Here is an 18,939-nt window from a genome sequence, read left to right on the forward strand (position 1 = left end):
TGTGCCTGTAATCCCAGCTACTTTGCTCAGGAGGCTGAGGCAGGAGAATCTCTTGAACCCAGGAGGCGGAGGTTGCAGTGAGCCAAGATTGCACTACTGCCCTCAAGTCTAGGCAACAGAGCGAGACTGTGTCTCAAAAAAAAAAAAAAGAAAGAAAGAAAGTGTTATATTCACTGTTGTACAACTTGTTTTTTGAATTAAACCGTAAATTCTAAGTATAGAGTTATCGTAATAGTTGCAAATATTCTTCTATATGGATCTAGCACAATTAAGTTCCTTATTGAATGTCCTTCCACATATATCTTTGCACCCTTATACAAGTATATATCTAAGAAAAGTATTAGAATTGTTGGGTTCAGAAGTATGTGCATTTAAAATTGTAATAGATATTGCCAAATTGCCCTCCAAAAAGCTGGTGCCAATTTGTACACCCATCAGCTGGATATGAGTATGCTGAGTTTGCTGTCCCCTTGCCTATACTAGGTATACTAGCTTTATAATAGTCTTGCCAATATGATAGGTCTAAAGAATCATTTTTATTTATATTTAAAAAATTATGAGTGTGGTTGAGTTTTTTTATGGCCCAGATTTAATTTCTTATGTAACATTTTTCTGTATTTGAAAAAGAAGTCCATATAATTATTGTAGAAATTTTGAATGATACAGGAGATAATTAAGATCACCCAGAGATTATTACCATTTACAATTTTTCTTTAGGCTTCTTTCTATGAAGATCTTCTTGTGATTATTTTTAACAAGAAATGAAGGTTGGTAAAGGAGCTTTTTAAAAAATATGTAATTTATCAAATGAAGTTATAATTTAGCTACTTAGAGTACTACTTTGAGCTCTTTTAATCAAGGTGCTATATAAATATTCAGTGGACTGAGCTCCCCTCTGCCAAGCTTTTGGGATCAGCTAGTGGAAAAATCATTAACATTCTTTCCTTGACACTGTCCTGTCACTACCAAATCTCAAACTGGATGAGATTTCCTCGGAGCCAATAGGTCTGTTAGTGGCAGAGATGCAGCTCGATGATCCCTTAATGGCAGGGAAGATAGAGGAATCTTTACCTTTAAAATCTATACCTTTAAAAAGGAGCATACACATTTCCTTAAATATGTGTGTGTGTGTTTACATACACACATAGGTTTATGGTTGTGTGTATATATATATTATAATTACACATACATAATATGTAAACAGGAGATGAGGTCAGTGAGCCAGGACAAGAACATAAAGGTGTGGTGAACCCTGGGGGATGGTAAATGATTAGCATGTAGGGTCAGCCATTCAAAGACACACACCCTGGATGCTTCCGTATCTGTTTCTCCTTTTGGACTGTAAGAGCATGGAATGCAGGATTGGTTTCTGTTGACAGTTGTATTCCCTGCGCCTCCTTAGGCAGATAGGCAGGGTTGATGAATATATATTAGTTAAATGAAGAATGAATGAAAGAGAAAGAGTATGCCTTGAGCAAATCACTTCATTGCTCTGAACCTCAGTTTCTTTCCCTACAACATCCAAGAATTATTGAAAGGATCAAATCAAGTAATGTATGAAAATGGTAGATGAGAGTGGGAACCCTCTCCAAGGAGACTGTCTCCTCATTCTTTTCACAAAGCTCAATATGGTTCCCATTCAGGCCCCAGTCAAGCAGGTCCTAGTATATAGCAACTGCCCAAGCATTCAATTTTTTTGGCTAAATAGAGAATAAAGTAAATGTAATATCACTTTATAATTACAAATAACCATCCCCAGTGTCTCTGGTATACCTTACATGGAAACACACTTGTGTCCTCTTATACAGAAAGAAGCAGCCAGTGATATTGTCACAAAATTTACCAGAGAACAATTTAAGGGATCCTGATTATAATGAAAAATGTTGAGATAGTATGTCCTGGGGACTTTGACATCTTAGTCACAACTGCTTTCTCAGTAGTTCTAGGTACATAATTTTAATAATAGAGCCCCCACAAGGCTTAGGATAAAGTTCATAGCAAATGGATGCTATTGTGACTTTAAGACACTTAAAAATGCATCTGTGTGATTATTGTTTAAAGGTGGAGATGCTAACTTGGGAAATCACATGATGCACGTATGGAATAGTAGCTATTCTGGGAGCTGGCCTTTTGCATGTGATTGTAATGAATATCTGTCCTTTTTAGCATATCTTCTATCAAATTGTCAAAGACAAGCAGTAGTTACATTTTGAAGTTGTGATGAAATTTTCAAAAGCTATGCAACATATTCTGTATTATTCAAGATAGATTCTATAACCTTTAGGTTTGTTGAAAGAGGAAGCTAGTGTATTATAAAATCAGTTAAAATAAGAATGAATTTAGAATATAAAATAGCATCAGCTCATAGACCTTAGGGAAGATTTAAGTTTTTATTAAAACTTGATATAAATAGAGACATTTATCAGTCTTCTTTCATGTAATGACATAAATATAATAGACTGGCACATAAACTTTCCCCTCTCTATTTGTAACCAAAAGAATTGCATAATCAGGCAGCAACCAGGAAGTAAAAATAATCAAAATTAAACCAAGTGGTCTGTTTTCACTACTCTAAGAAGAGTAAAAAATAAAGGTAAACACAGCCAGCAAGTTTCTTTATCAAATTTGAAAATTCTTTCCATGTCTGTTATACTTTAATAGCATGATAAAAATGAATTTTTATTAAGGTTTTTTACTCAAGACCGTGCTTTTAAAAAAAATTAATTTTAAATTGTGGTTAAAAAAACAGAACATAAAATTTACCATTTAACCATTTTTATGTGTGACATACAGTAAACTGTGCACATTGTTGTACAACAGATCTCCAGAACTCTTTTCATCTTGCAAAACTGAAACTCTAGACCCGTGAAATAACAACTCCCCATTTTTCTTTCCTTCCAGCCTCTGGCACCTGCCATTCTACTTTCTATCTCTATGAATTTGACTACTCTAGGTATTTCCTATAAGTGGAATTATGCAGTATTTGTCTTTTTGTGACTGGCTTATTTCACTTAGCATAATGTCCTCAAGAACATTGCTATCATGTCATCCATGTGTAGGATGTGTCAGAATTTCCTTCCTACTTTATTCTTTTTTTACAATTGACTAATAGTCCATTGTAGAGATATACTGCATTTTGTTTATTCATCTGTTGACATTTGGGTGGTTTCTACTTTTTGGATCTTATGTATAATGCTGCTGTGAACATTCAGGTACAAGTTTGTTCTTGGGGTAATTCCACATGACAGAGTGGAATTAATGGGTCATATGGTAACTCCGTATAGTAACTTTTTAAAGAACTGTAAAAACTTTTTCAAAGCGATTGTGTCATTTTATATTCCCAACAGCAAAGTATGAAGGTTCCAATTTCTCCACATCCATCACCAATACTTCTTATTGTCCATCTATCTATCCGTCTATTTGTTTTTTTGTTTGTTTTTGAAATGGAGTCTCACTCTGTCACCCAGGCTGAAGTGCAGTGGTGCCATCTTGTCTCACTGCAACCTCCGCTTCCTGGGTTTTTTGTTTGTTTTCTGTTTTTTTGTTTGTTTGTTTTTAGACGGAGTTTCACTCTTGTTGTCCAGACTGAAGTGCAGTGGCATGATCTCAGCTCACCGCAACCTCTGCCTCCCACGTTCAAGCTATTCTCCTGCCTCAGCCTCCCAAGTAGCTGGGATTACACGCATGCACCACCACGCCCGGCTAATTTTGTATTTTTAGTAGAGACGGGGTTTCTCCATGTTGGTCAGGCTGGTCTCAAACTCCCAACCTCAGATGATCCACCCCCCTCAGCCTCCCAAAGTGCTGGGAGTAAGGCGTGAGCCACCACGCCCAGCCAGCCTCCTGTGTTTAAACGCTTCTCCTGCCTCAGCCTCCTGAGTAGCTGGGGGGTTTTTTATTTGTTTTGTTTTTTGTTGTTTGTTTATTTATTTATTTATTTATTTATTTTTGAGAAGGAGTTTCGCTTTTGTTTCCCAGGCTGGAGTGCAGTAGCGTGATCTTGGGTCACTGCAGCCTCTGCCTCCCGGGTTCAAGCGATTCTCCTGTCTCAGCCTCCTGAGTAGCTGGGACTACAGGCGCACGCCACCACGCCTGGCTAATTTTTGTATTTTTAGTAGAGATAGTGTTTCACCATGTTGGCCAGGCAGGTCTCGAACTCCTGACCTCAGGTGACCCGCCTGCCTTGGCCTCCCAAAGTGCTGGGATTACAGGCATGAGCCACCGTGCCTAGAATGTTTGTTTTTGAGACAAAGTCTTGCTCTGTCACCCAGGCTGGAGTGTAATGACACTAACAGGGTTTATGGCAGCCTCGACCTCCTGGGCTCAAGCAATCCTCCTGCCTTAGCGTCCCATGTAGCTGAGACTGCAGGCATGTGCCACCACACTCAGCAAATTTTTTAATCTTTTGTAGAGACAAGCGTTTTGCTATGTTGCCTAGGCTGGTCTTGAACTCCTGGGCTCAAGCAGTCCTCCTGCATCAGCCTCACAAAGTGCTGGGATTACAGGCATGAGCCATCACACCCAGCCTCCATTTTTTCTATTACAGCCAACCTGATAGATGTGAAGTAGTATTTCACTGTGGTTTTGATTTGCATTTCATGTGTTTACGTATCTTCTTTGGCAAAATGTCTATTCAAAGTCCTTTGCTTACTTTTTTTTTTTCTTTTTTTTTTTGAGACAGAGCCTTGCTCTGTCACCCAGGCTGGAGTGCACTGGCGCAGTCTCGGCTCACTGCAACCTCTGCCTCCTGGGTTCAAGCAATTCTCGTGCTTCAGGCTCCCAAGCAGCTGGGACAACAGGCACGCACCACCACACGTGGCTAATTTTATATCTTTAGTAGAGATGGGGTTTCACCATGTTGGCCAGGCTGGTCTCGAACTTCTGGCCTCAGGCGATTCACCCGCCTCAGCCTCCCAAAGTGCTGGGATTACAGGTGTAAGCCACCATGCCTGGCTTCCTTTGCCTACTTTTAAACATATGTATTTAATTTTGTTTTTTAAAAAATTGGCCGGGTGCAGTTGCTCATGCCTGTAATCCCAACACTTTGGGAGGCCGAGGCGGGTGGATCACCCGAGGTCAGGAGGTCGAGACCAGCCTGGCCAACATGGCAAAAAGCTGTCTCTACTACAAATACAAAAATTAGCTAGGCACAGTGGCACGCACCTGTAATCCCAGCTACTTGGGAGGCTGAGGCAGGAGAATCATTGAACCCAGGAGGCAGAGGGTGCATTGAGCTGACATCAGGCCACTACACTCCAGCCTGGGTGAGAGAGTGAGACTTCATCTCAAAAAAAAAAAGAGAAAAATTGTGAGAGTTTATTTCTGAACTTCCCATTCTTTCCTATTGATGTATATCTCTATCCTTATGGCAGTACCACACTGTCTTGATTACCTTTGCTTTGGAATAAGTTTTGAAATTGGGAAAGTTTCAGTCTTCCAACTTTGTTCTTCTTTCTCAGAATTTTTTTTTTTTTTTCTATTCTGGATCCTGTGCATTTCCACACGAATTTTAAGAGCAGTTGGTCAGTTTCTGCAAAATGTTAGGGATTAATTGAATCTATAAGTCAGTGTGGGGAATGTTGTCATTTTAACAATACTATGTCTTCCAATCTATTAATATAGGATGTCTTTCCATTTATTTAGGTCTTCTTTCTTTTTTTCTTTTTCTTTTTTATTTTTTACTTTGCTTGAGACAGAGTTTTACTCTTGTTGCCCAGGCTAGAGTGCAATGGCGCGATCTCGGCTCACCGCAACCTCCACCTCCCAGGTTCAAGCGATTCTCCTGCCTCAGCCTCCCAAGTAGCTGGGATTACAGGCATTCACCACCACGCCCAGCTAATTTTGTATTTTAAGTAGAGACGGGGTTTCTCCATGTTGGTCAGGCTGGTCTCGAACTCCTGACCTCAGGTGATCCGCCCACCTCAGCCTCCCAAAGTGCTGGGATTACAGGCGTGAGCCAGGTCACCCGGCTTTAGGTCTTCTTTCATTTATTTTTGACCATTTCTATAGTTTTCAGTTTTCCAGTCTTATATTTCTTTTGTTAAATTTATTTCTAAGTATTTTATTCCCTTTGATGCTATTATAAATATAATTATTCCCTTAATTTCATTTTCAGATTACCATTGCTAATGAACAAAAAATGGATTTTGTATATTGATCTTGTACCTTGCAATCTTGCTGAACTCATTTATTCATTCTAACAGTTTTTTTTTAATATAGAAAATACTATTTCTATATACAATACTATGTCTTGTCTTTTTTTTTTTTTTTTTTTTTTTTTTTTTTTTTTTTTTTTTTTTTGAGATAGAGTCTCGCTCTGTCACCCAGGCTGGAGGGCAGTGACACGATCTTGGCTCACTGCAAGCTCCGCCTCCCAGGTTCATGCCATTCTCCTGCTTCAGCCTGCTGAGTAGCTGGGACTACAGGCGCCTGCCACCATACCCGGCTAATTTTTTGTATTTTTAGTAGAGACGGGGTTTCACCATGTTAGTCAGGATTATCTGTATCTCCTGGCCTCGTGATCCACCCGCCTCAGCCTCCCAAAGTGCTGGGATTACAGGCGTGAGCCACCATGCCTGGCCATACAATACTATTTCTATATACAAGATTACACCATCTGCAAATAGAGAGAGTTTTACTTTTTCCTTCCAATCTAGATGCCATTTCTTTTTCTTGCCTAATTGCCTTAGCTAGAACTTCCAGTACAATGTTGAGTAGAAGTGATGAGAGTGGACATCCTTGTCTTGTTCCTGATCTTCAGGAGACAGTATTCAGTCTTTCACCATTAAGTATTATTTTAGCTGTGGGTTTTAAGTGGATGCCTTTTATCAGATTGAGGAAGTTCCCTTCTATTCCTAGTTTGCTGAGTGTCTTTACCATAAAAGGGGTTTGGTTCAGTGTTTTTCTGCGTCTATTGAGAAGATCACAGATGGGTCTCGCCTTTTATTCTATTATTATGTTGTATATATTAATTGGCTTTCAAGTGTTAAACCAACCTTTCATTCCTAGGATAAATCCCACTTGGTTATGGTGTATTATCGCTTTTATATGTGCTGGGTTCAGTTTGCTAGGTTTTTTTTGTTTTTTGTTTTTTGTTTTGTTTTGTTTTGTTTTGTTTGAGATGGAGTCTCACTCTGTCACCCAAGCTGGAGTACAGTGGCGCAATCTTGGCTTACCACAACTTCCACCTCCCGGATTCAAGCGATCTCCTTCCTCAGCCTCCTAGGTAGCTGGGATTACAGATGCACACCACCATGCCCGGCTAATTTTTGTATTTTTAGGACAAGATGGGGTTTTGCCATGTTGCCCAGGCTGGTCTCTTAACTCCTGACCTCAAGTGATCCACCCACCTTGGCCTCCCAAAGTGCTGAGACTACAGGTGTGAGCCCCCAGGCGGGGCCTCAGTTTGCTAACATTTTCTTGAGAGTGTTTTGCTTCAATATGTATAAGATACATTGGTCTGTAGTTTTCTTATGTCTTTGTCTGGTTTCCTACCTTACTTTTGATCTTTGCTTTGTTCCTTTTGATCATTTATTGCATAGAATGATCATATTTTTTTAACCTATTCATCCAGCTTACTTTATGGAACACCTGTTCTATGCCAGACGCTATTTTAGGCACTGGGAATCCCTTATAGAAAAGACAAAGTCCTTCTCTTATGGAGTTTATATTCTATGGGGTAAGACACAAAAAATTAAATGAGCCAGAAGATATCACATAGTAGTAAATTAGTGTCTTGCCCACTTTAGATGAGATGCATAGGGCAAGTTTCTCTGAAGATGTGTCATTTAAGCTGAGATATGATAAGAAGGAGCCATCCATAGACAGACATGTGAGAGAAGCATTCCAGACATAACATGATATTAACTCATACAGAGTCAACAAGGTAGGAAGAAGTTCTTTGTGTTTGAGAACCAGCAGGATGGCCAGTGTGGCCATGGCAGAATCAGGGAAAAATGATATAAAGTGAGGTAGGAAGCTGGGCTCGGTGGTTCATGCCTGTAATCCTAGCACTTTCGGAGGCCGAGGCAGGTGGATCACCTGATGTCAGGAATTTGAGATCAGCCTGGCCAACATGGTAAAGCCCCATCTCTACTAAAAATACAAAAAACTAGCTGGGCATGCTGGTGGGCACCTGTAATCCCAGCTACTTGAGAGGCTGGGGCAGGAGAATCACTGGAACCCAGGAGATGGAGGTTGCAGTGAGCTGAGATCGTGCCATTGCACTCCAGCCTAGGGAACAAGAGCGAAACTCCATCCCAAAAAACAAAACAAAACAAAAAAGTGAGGTAGGAAAAATGTACGGAGTCCAGCTTATGGAGGGCTTTGTAGCTAGGGTAAGGAAATTGCATTTTTTGTTTGTTTGTTTTTGTTTTTGTTTTTTTTTTTTGAGACGAAGTCTCACTCTGTCACCTGCTAGAGTGCAGTGGTGTAATCTCAGCTCACTGCAACCTCTGCCTCCCAGGTTCAAGTGATTCTCCTGCCTCAGCCTCCCACATAGCTAGGATTACAGGCATGTACCACCACGCCAGCTAGTTTTTGTATTTTTAGTAGAGACAGAGTTTCACCATGTTGGCCAGGCTGGTCTTGAACTCCTGACCTCACGTGATCCACCTGCCTGGGCCTCCCAAAGTGCTGGAATTACAGGCGTGAGCCACCGTGCCCGGCCTGTATTTTATTCTGAAAGTATGAGAAGACCTTGAAAGCTATTAAGCAAGAAAGGTGACATGAGCTGATCTGAATTTTAAAAGATCACTAACTTTGAGTAGAAAATGGATGGTGTAGGGGTTGTAGAATGGAAGTAGGCAGCTCAGTTGAGGAGGTCATTGTAGAGAGATGTTAGATGATGATGGCTTAGACTGGGACAATTGAAGTAGAAATAGAGAAAAGTGGACAGCTACACGGCATTTTTTGTGGAAATAGAGTCAGTAAGACTTTCTGCAGGGTTGGGAGGAGTCACAGAAAGGGCTATTAGCGGTTACTTTTTCAGATTTTGTCATGAATTGAGTTAGAAAAGATTAAGGGGCCGGGCGCGGTGGCTCAAGCCTGTAATCCCAGCACTTTGGGAGGCCGAGACGCATGGATCACGGTGGTCAGGAGATGGAGACCATCCTGGCTAACACGGTGGAAACCTATCTCTACTAAAAAATACAAAAAACTAGCCGGGCGAGGTGGCGGGCTTCTGTAGTCCCAGCTACCGGGAGGCTGGAGGCAGGAGAATGGCTGCAAACCTCGGGAGGCGGAGCTTGCAGTGAGCTGAGATCCGGCCCCTGCACTCCAGCCTGGCGACAGCGCAGACCTGCCTCAAAAAAAAAAAAAAAAAAAAAAAAGATTAAGGGAGAAGCAGACTTAGGTAGGGCAGGTCAAATGAAGAGTTCTGCTTTGTCCGTGTCAAGTACCAATTGGACATCCAAGAGGAATTGTCAGGTAGGAGCTACATTTATGAGTCTGGCATTCCAGAGAGAGGTCAGGGCTATAGATAAAGATAAATAAAGATTTTGGAATCAATGTATAGGTCTCACCACCACTTTCCACTCATACCTCCATCCCTCTGTGCTCTCTTGAGTTTCCCCCAACAGTCCTTTCTCAAGCTATTTTCTTACAGCTTCACATTTCTTCCAGATCAGGGAGTCTTCCCCCATTTTGTCATTCTCTGGAAACCTCTCTGTTATGGAACCTGCCCATACCACCTTTACCCCTCAGCCTTGCAATCGTTGCTTTTCATTTATGTATGAAAACATGCAATTACCCAGAGAAACTAAAAGGGATGAGCAAGGGTGGGGGCAGATTTGGATACTAAAAGGAGCTGATGAAGCTCCTCTTCAGATTTAGGTCGGCTCTGAAGTCACTGCTAAGTGGTGGGGACGGTGTAGCCTGAAAAGAAAGTGGAATGGGGAGTTGGCACACGAGTGGGTTTGTTACTACTCTTTTTGAGGCCAAAAGGGTTTTTTGGTACCTTTCTTATGGATATCATAGTTTGAGATACCATGAAAGACGTTCAGGCAGAGCCTTTTCAAGGAAATCACCTTGCTGTGGTCTTCACAGAATCTAGTTAATAGAAGTTTTGCACTGGCTGGGTGTGGTGGCTCACTCCTGTAATCCCAGCACTTTGGGAGGCTGAGGTGGGAGGATGGCTTGAGCCCAGGAGTTCGAGACCAGCCCTGGCAATATGGTGAGATCTTGTCTCTACAGAAAACAACAATTTAAAAAAATAACTAGGCATGGTGGCACACCCCTGTAATCCCAGCTACTTGGGAAGCTATGGTGGGAGGATCACTTGAGCCTGGGAGGTCAGTGAGCCATGATGGTGCCACTGCACTCCAGCCTGGGTGACAGAAAGAGGCCATGTCTCTCACACACACTAAAAAAGTTTTATACTGTGTAGGGCCGGGCACGCTGGCTCTCGCCTGTAATCCCAGCATTTTGGGAGGCCGAGGTGAGTGGATTACTTGAGGCCAGGAGTTTGAGACCAGCCTGGCCAACGTGGTGAAACCCTGTCTCTACTAAAAATACAAAAAATTAGCCAGGAGTGGTGGCAGGTGTCTATAATCCCAACTGCTCGGGAGGCTGAGGCAGGAGAACCACTTGAACCTAGGAGGTGGAGGTTGCAGTGAGCTGAGATCACACCACTGCACTCCAACTTGGGCAACACAGTGAGACTCCATCTCAAAAAAAAAAAAAAAAAAAGTTTTGTGCTATCTAGGATGGTGGTTATAGTTGCACAACAGTGTGAATGTACTTAATGCCACTGGACTTAAACATTTTAAATGGCAATTTTATATTATGCTTGCCCAGGCTGGAATGCAATGGCATGATCTTGGCTCACTGCAACCTCCACCTCCCAGGTTCAAATGATTCTCCTGCCTCAGCCTCCTGAGTGGCTGGGATTACAGGCATGCGCCACCACTCCCGGCTAGTTTTGTATTTTTAGTAGAGACAGGGTGTCTCCATGTTGGTCAGGCTGGTCTCGAACTCCCGACCTCAGGTGATCTGCCTGCCTCAGGCTCCCAAAATGCTGGGATTACAGGCGTGAGACACCACGCCTGGCCTATTACGCATATTTTTACAATTAAAAAAATTTCAAAGATCTGGAAACTGAATCCTAGGACCTAGAATATTTCTCTGGCCCCCAAACTACCTCTTTTTCTGTTATAAAGGGATCCAGGACACCCAGATGCTAATCAGGAGCTCTTATGGGAGCCTAGAAAGCAGCTGCAGACTCTAGGGGTATCTTGACTTCTACCTGTGTAAGTACAGTTCTGTGTGACCGGCTAACTGGCCAGGAGACTGTGTCTCTGTTCTTGTCTGTGTAATGCTACGTAAGTACTGCCAAATTCTTGGGCATGAGGTCTCCTTGTGTCAGTATCTTGCAGACCATTTCCCCATTTGTTGATACTCATTCTTTAGTTTAATTAGAGGACAGTTGAGTGTTGTGCAGTTTTCTCCGGTTGCCCATGGTTGGGGAGGTGCACTGGCTGTGGTGATGCAAGAGCAGCAGTTATCATGTAGGATGGGCAGAAGGTCCCCAGCAGTTGAAAGCTCACAGTTGCCTCAGCTACACACTTTTCTTTTTTGAGACAGGGTCTCACTCTGTCACCCAGGCTGGAGTGCAGTGGCATGATCATGGCTCTCTGCAGCCTCAAACTCCTGGGTTCAAGTGATCCTACCACCACAGCCTCCTGAGTAGCTGGGACTACAGGCACACACCACCATGCCCAGCTCATTTTTAATTTTTTTGTAGAGATGGGTCCCCACTATGTTGCCCAAGCTTGTTACACTTTTTAAATACTTAAGACCTGACAATATCATTTGAAACCAAATCATTCCATTTCACTCTCTTTATACCTTACGGAAAACAGAGGCATCCTTTCATAGTCTTTGAGAGTCACAAAATTTGGGTGGCAAGAAATGAGGGTTGGCTAGACGTGGTGGCTCACACCTCTAATCCCAGCACTGTGGGAGGCCGAGGAGGGTGGATCACTTGAGGTCAGGAGTTAAAGACCAGCCTGGCCAACACGGTGAAACCCCATCTGGCCAGGCGCAGTGGCTCACGCCTATAATCCCAGCACTTTGGGAGGCCGAGGTGGGTGGATCACCTGAGATCAGGAGTTCGAAACCAGCCTGGCCAACATGGCAAAACTCTGTCTCTACTAAAAATTCAAAAATTAGCCACGTGCGGTGGTGCACACCTGTAATCCCAGCTACTTAGGAGGCTGAGGCAGGAGAATCACTTGAAACCAGGAGGCAGAGGTTGTGGTGAGTCAAGATCACACCACTGCACTCCAGCCTCGGCAACAGAGTGAGACTCCGTCTCAAAAAAAAAAAAAAAGAAACCCATCTGTACTAAAAATACAAAATTGCCGGGTGTGGTAGCTCATGCCTATAATCCCAGCACTTTGGGAGGCCAAGGTGGGTGGATCACCTGAGGTCAGGAGTTTGAGACCAGCCTAGCTAACATGGTGAAACCCCATCTCTACTAAAAATACAGAAATTAGCTGGATGTGGTGGTGGGCACCTGTAATCCCAGCTGCTTGGGAGGCTGAGGCAGGAGAATCACTAGAACCAGGGAGGCGGAGGTTACAGTGAGCTGAGATCACGTCATTGCACTCCAGCCTGGGCAACAAGAATGAGACTCCGTCTCAAAAAAAAAAAAGAAAAAACAATTAACCAGGTATGGTGGCACACTCCTGTAGACCCAGCTACTTGGGAGGCTGAGGCACGAGAATCGCTGGAACCCAGGAGGCAGAGGTTGCAGTGAACCGTGATCATGCCTCTGCACTCTGGCCTGGGCAACGGAGCGAAACTCTGTCTCAAAAAAAAGAAAGAAAGAAAGAAATGAGGGTGACTGCAGAAGCCTCTCTGAGTGAAAGGGCAGTGGAGATGGCCCGCAGTGTGCGGAGCTGCTGGCGTTCATGCCGAGCCATGGGCCCTGGCAGAGCTGGTCCTGAAGGTTCAGCAGCTGCTTGGCATAAGCCACTTCAATCCCCTGGCAGTGAGTTTGGAGAATCTTTTAGCTTTGCTCCTAAAGGTAGATTCCAGGTACTCTCAGAAGAATGATAAAGGGAGGGAGAAACAGGGCAGATGAATGAGAAAAAAGCTAGAAAAAGATTTGGATTGATGCTAGAAAATAATGAGAGCTCTTTGTGGGTTTATTTATGTAAAGTAGAGTGCTAATACCTTGACTTGGCTGTTATTTAGGACCTTCCCTCCTCCCCTGATTACCTTCCAAACTGACACACACATACACCCCAGAGCAATTCAGAGCTCTGGTCTGGAAAATCTTCTCACTGAGGCGTCAGTGGCTTGCCCTGTGATGACAGGTTTAATGATTTTCTATCTCTGCATTCCACTGGGACCACCTACCCAGAGGCCACGCCCTACTGACCGGGTTAGCCAGAGCCTGAGACTAAGCGTGAGCACACAGAAGGCAGTACCAGTGCAGGTGCCAGGAGAGCTGCATTTTGCTTTGAGTGAAACGCTCTGGTTGGCTGTGTGGCCATGTCCATGTTGCTTGCCCTCTCTGTAATTCAGAGTCCCAAGTTATAAAATGGGACTGATGGTTCTTGTCTCCTAGAAATGTGATGAGAACAGAGTAAATTATTGGTCTTCTGCTTTTTTTTTTTTTTTAGGTAGGATTTCCTAGGCTCTGTTATACCAGAGAAGAAAATGTCCTTAGAAGACATTTAATCAGAGAATAAACAGAGAGAAGTCAAACTTGCTCACAACCTGCCTTGTAGTCTCTTACATGTCTCCTTCCAGAGAAGTCCAAGGGAATCTTCAGTAATTTCTGGCCAGCAACCTGGAGTAGGAGGTGGAGGTGATGTATTTTTCTTTCTTCCAGTTTCCGTTTCCAGTCTAATCTCTCTTTGAGTGACACTGATTGGGGTGGGCCAAGGGTCATGGGTGAAAACAACGTCCCCACTGCCTTTTGGATAATGCACCCATCAGCCTGCCCTCTCCATGGGCAAAGCCCCAGCCTTTGTATTGATGTGTGTTTGATTGTTTAAAGGCTGCCCCGCTGGCTCAGTGCCCCCTACTGGTCTCTATCTGCAGCAAAGAGCACACAGCCAGAGAGCAGCAGTCACTGAGGGCCAGGGCCAGGGCATCACCAGGCTTCCCAGTCACCTGCCTGCAGTGCCCAGGAACTCACTGTCAACTCCTTGTCCTTATGAAAGTTCCTCGGGTTCTCCTTTTCATGATTGTATTAATCTCCTGTTGTAACAAATCACCACAAATCCAGTGGCTTAAAACAACATGAATGCATGATCTTCCATTTCTGGAGGCCAGAAGTGCAAAGTGGGTCTCACAAGGCTAAAATCAAGGTGCTGGCTTGGCCGTGTTCCTTCTGGAGGCTCTAGAGGAGGAGCCATTTCCTTTTGTTTCCCAGCTTCTAGGGGCTGCCCATATTCCTTGGCTTATGGCCTCTTCCTCGTCTTCAAAACAGGCTCCAGCCTGTTTCCATCATCTCGTGTCCTCCCCAACTCTGACCCTCCTGCTTTCTTCCTGTAGGAACCTTATATTAAGTTGGGCCCCAGCCCTGTCTGTTCTTGGGTTTCTAAGGATTTCTCAGGAACGGGAGTGCCGTTCCTTGTCAGCTGGGAGCCAGTGGGATAAGTGCATTGATTAGGAAGTTTCCTGAGGACAGGAGGCACCCAACCTTACAGGCCTTTGACACCCTCCCCCACAAAGCAGCTGATGACCAGTGAGAGGATAGAGAGTCCAGAAATAAAAAGAAGCAGGACCCCATACGTCTGGATTATAAGAAACTCAATTGATAAGGGTGAGAGCAGGCAAACTGGCTGACGTCACACACAAACAGCCTGATCGACAACCTTCTCCCTTGCCCCAATTCTGGAATCACTTCACCAAAGCGACACCATGCTTTCCATCTCTTAATGCCTTTATTTTTAGTTTGGGGTATTTTCTATTGTTTGAAGGTTGCCTTGCAACCCGTTCGCCTGGAGGGTTTAAACAATATAGAGTTTCTTTGCTGAGCAGCAACAGTAGCCAAGAGAGACTGAATATAAACTTTTAAGTCTATTTTCTCAGGGTTTCTCCATCAGGAATGGTTTTAAACAGAAGAGCGCACGCCCCCGGCTTGCCTCTCCCTGGGGGAGGGGAGAAGGGTGGCTGATGGAGAACATTTTGTGTTCTCTTATCTTTCATCCTAGTGGAAGGGGATAAGCACCAGAATAGGAAAACAAAATATCTGGCTATTAATATACCCTAAGTCCTCTAGCACATGGATTGGGTTTGTTTATTTGTGAAAGGAAAGGATGCTTTTCTCTGACCTTCGTAAGCACTCCTGCCAGCTGGGAGGGACCTGGCAGAGGGGGTGCCCTCCATAAGGTGAAGGGGCCAGGGGACCAGGGCCTAGCTTCCTAGGAAAAGAGAAAACCCTCAGACTTTTCTCAAGAAAAGTAGGTTTTCAGGATCAGCCTGCTTCAAGCCCCAGCAGTGTCATCCAGGAAAAAAAAAAAGAGAGAGAAAGAGAGAGAGCAAGCAGGAGGATTTCTCACACAAGAGCCAGAGTGTCCCCACCTCCCCACCAGACGTGTATCTCTGTCACCCTGTTTGTACCTAACCTGGGGAACCAGAGAACTGGGCAGCCTTGCCAGAAGAAAGAACACACAGGTTCCTCAAGACACCCACTTATATGGCAGTGAGCAAGGCTAAAAAAGGAGTGCTCCCCTGCCCCAGAGGACAAAGGCTGGCAAGAGGAAGGCATGCAACACCGCCCAGCTCAGGCTCTGCACCGTCCTTCTGTTTTCCTCAGACCCTGTAAGTGGTTTGAACCAAGGAGTGCCCCAGGGTAAGTCATCGTTTTCTGAGCGGCTAGTTAATGATAAGCTTTCCACTGGGAAGGAGCCAGAAGGAAAGAGGCTTCCTCAGGGGGCAGGAGCAGGCAAGGCCTACAAACCCCACACCTGCTGTGTCATGTCAGAGGTGCCAGAGCACCCTTTGCCTGCCTGAAGAGGTCTCGGCTTGCCACCCACCAAGGTCAGGTCGCCTCAGGTCCCCAGGGAGGTTTGACTAGCCAAGAGCCCCAGGCAGAGGCACCACGAGAGGAGAGCAGCATTGGCAGGGCCTGCCCTCTCCCAGAGCAAACAGGGACAAAGGTTGGTGTACTCACGGCTACCTCTCCCATCCTGCCTATGCCTGCCCGCCACGCCAGATACTCCAGGTTGTCCCGGCATTGCTACATTAGGCAGGAATCTGTCATCTCTGCCTGCTGGGTCACTCATTACCCCAGATCCAATTCCCAGGCAGCGAAAGTTGGGGCATCAGAGCAGCAGAGAAGGCTTTGGCATTCGGGAGCTTTAAAACAGAAAAGCCGTCGTGTCTGTACCTGTTCAGTGGGGAGCCAAAGGTGTTTATTGTGCATGTTATGATGCTATCATGAAAGTATGCATGAGAGGAAATAATTTGTAAGCTTGCTCCCCTGCCTGTCTGGAAAAGTGGGGCCCTCTGTGTAAACCCCAGCTCTGCAGGCATTCTGAGAGCTTGAACGTTCCTTGTGACTATTTCTTATACATTTCACTGCCACTCCAGTGTGTTTGAATTTGTCTCTGCGCCAGCAGGTCGGAGTACCCATTGGGATTCTCTGTGAGAATTCAAACAAGTTGGAGGTTGCTGAGGTTGCCAAGTGCGACCAGGTCTGGCACAGACTTGGCATGAGAGAGAGCAGGAGCAAGAAGGCTTGGACATCATGAATCACTGAAGCCCTGGCCCATAGCCTTCTTGTTTGGGATTAGTATAGAAGTATTGTTTCTCCTTTTTTATACCTGACAATGGCCTTCAGCCGCTGAAATGATGATATTTATCGAGGTAGTAGTATACTAGGAACTCTGAATGGATGATCTCATTTACCTCCCACCTCAAACCTATGCTCAGAGATACAGATGAGGACCCATGCTCAGATACTTTGAGTAACATGCTTAAGGTGACCTCCGACATACATCTGCAGTTATTTTGTTTGTTTGTTTATTCGTTTGAGATGGAGTCTCTCTCTGTTGCCCAGGCTGGAAGGCAGTGGCGCAATCTCGGCTTGCTACAAACTCCGCCTCCCGGGTTCAAGCAATTCTCCTGGCTCAGCCTCCTGAGTAGCTGGGATTACAGGCATGCACCACCATGCCTGGCTAATTTTTGTATTTTTAGTGGCGACGGGGTTTCACCATGTTGACCAGGCTGGTCTCAAACTCCTGGCCTCAAGTGATCCACCCACCTCAGCCTCCCAAAGTGCTGGGACTGCAAACATGAACCACCTTGCCTGGCCTCATCTGCAGATATGACTCGCTAGCACCCTATTCTGAAAGGAGAGGAAGAAAGAAGATGAGGATAAGTATTTCTGAGGGCTGTAGTTGTGTACTGGTTTCTTAGAAGCTAGGGCCCTCCTGATTTATATTCCATGGGGCCGTCTGAGGAAGTTGTTTAGCTTTTGAGGTGATAGATGAGGGCTGGGTCACTTCTGTTTGCAGAGCGTGGGCTGAAGGGTAAGTCAGGACATTTTTCCTCTGGTCCCCATCAGGGACTCACAGGCTGACTCCTGTGGCTGTGTTTATATCATCATTTTTAAGGCATCGGTACCAGCATAGCAGCTCTAAGCTCCCTCTTCCTTTTGCTGTCCTCCATGTGGAAAGAAGCCAAACAGGAGAACTTCCCCAACCATTTCCCCTCGGTGCAGCTGGTACCAGCTTGAAACCTAAGACACATAGCACTGCAGCCCGGCCGAAGTGTGGCTAATCCGTGTTTCTTTAGACACAGCAGGAAGCTGCTCTGTGGCCTGGTGTCAGGAACCATCTCAGGGCCCATGGCTGTTTTGCTTCCTTGGTTTGACCCCAAGGGGTCAGCTGGCAGGTGAAGCCCATCAATACTGACTCTGTAGACGGGGACTGTCAGTAGCAGCTTACGGAAGACAGGGAAGAGGATGTCTGGGATTTGAGTCTTTTACTCAGGGCCTTTTCTGGAAAAGCAGTCTCTTTGGAAAAGGAGGATGATAGATGTGTGGCCGTGAGAGGGAAGTGTCAGTCCAGTGCCGTGTCCCATCCCGACAGGTGGCCTCCAGTTGCCATCAGTGCCCTTCGCCATGCCTTCGTCCTGGGGGTGGCCTGCAGTGTTGGTAGGGGACCCTGCCTTTCCTGGCCATCCCCATAGGCCACAGGCCCCTCCAGTCTGCTGCTTCTGCATGGTGCCCAGAGCCTGGTTCCACGCTGCCAGGCACCTCTGTCCGTCACATCGGCTGCACACATCAGCTCTGCCCCGCTCTGTGTTTCTGAATTATTCTCACTGGCAACCAGCACCAGCTCTGCCCTCCCAGTGTCCTGATATCCTCTGGTTAATAAGCAACTCACATAAAGACACCAAGAGCTGTTGCAAGTGGTAGAGAAAAGCCGCAGCTCTCTGAATACAGTCCAAGAAGCCCTGGACTTGGCCCAAGAACTTGGTGGCTGTTTCTGTTCTCTGCCCCTTGGTAGCCTTCCTCATGGGGTATAGAAGGGAGAGAAGCTTGAATCCTCACTGTGAGGCATAAAAGACTACAAGGCAGTGAGGGGCTTATTAGTCAACAAGAGACTCTTGTTGAAGCCGAGGACCCTTCCTGGAGGAGTCCTCTTTTCTAAAAGAAAACAAATTCCTGCCCTTTATTCTTTCAAATCTACTTCTAGAAAAGTCTTAGGGTTCCTGTTAATTCAAACACCAATCTCCCACCTTCCCTCTCTCCTGTCTCTATGAGCAGCCTGGGTGGCACACTTCCTACCCACCCGCTCACTCCCTCCATCTCCTATCCTGTTTTATCCCCTGGGGTTTGGAGATGTCCCTGTGGAAGGGGACAGTGGGGAGTGTGTGCCAGATCCCCCCCCGCCCATTGTCACCTTGGTCTGAATCCAACCCCACAAGGGGAGCTGGAGCCATCTCCCTGGGCCTGCCCATTGTCAAGGTCCT

At 45.2% G+C, this 18,939-nt stretch overlaps 1 protein-coding gene across 7 annotated transcripts in view; it reads left to right on the forward strand.

Moving 5' to 3' along the window:
* Positions 1-18,939, forward strand: part of IFT81 (intraflagellar transport 81) — a 155,249-nt gene that overhangs the window by 103,932 nt on the left and 32,378 nt on the right. For 2 of the 7 annotated variants that reach the window (XR_004176199.1, XM_021922908.2), the window contains exon 20: positions 13,759-13,816. The exons of 1 other annotated variant lie outside the window; for it this stretch is intronic. Coding sequence is in view for 2 of the 6 variants with exons in the window: in XM_021922908.2 (XP_021778600.1) it covers positions 13,759-13,816 (58 nt within the window). In the remaining 4 variants the exon portion in view is untranslated. 4 more of the 7 variants (XR_002515846.2, XR_004176197.1, XR_004176198.1 and 1 more) reach the window with 4 other exon arrangements.

Source organism: Papio anubis, chromosome 9 (genome assembly GCF_008728515.1).
Source record: "Papio anubis isolate 15944 chromosome 9, Panubis1.0, whole genome shotgun sequence".
NCBI lineage: Eukaryota > Metazoa > Chordata > Mammalia > Primates > Cercopithecidae > Papio > Papio anubis.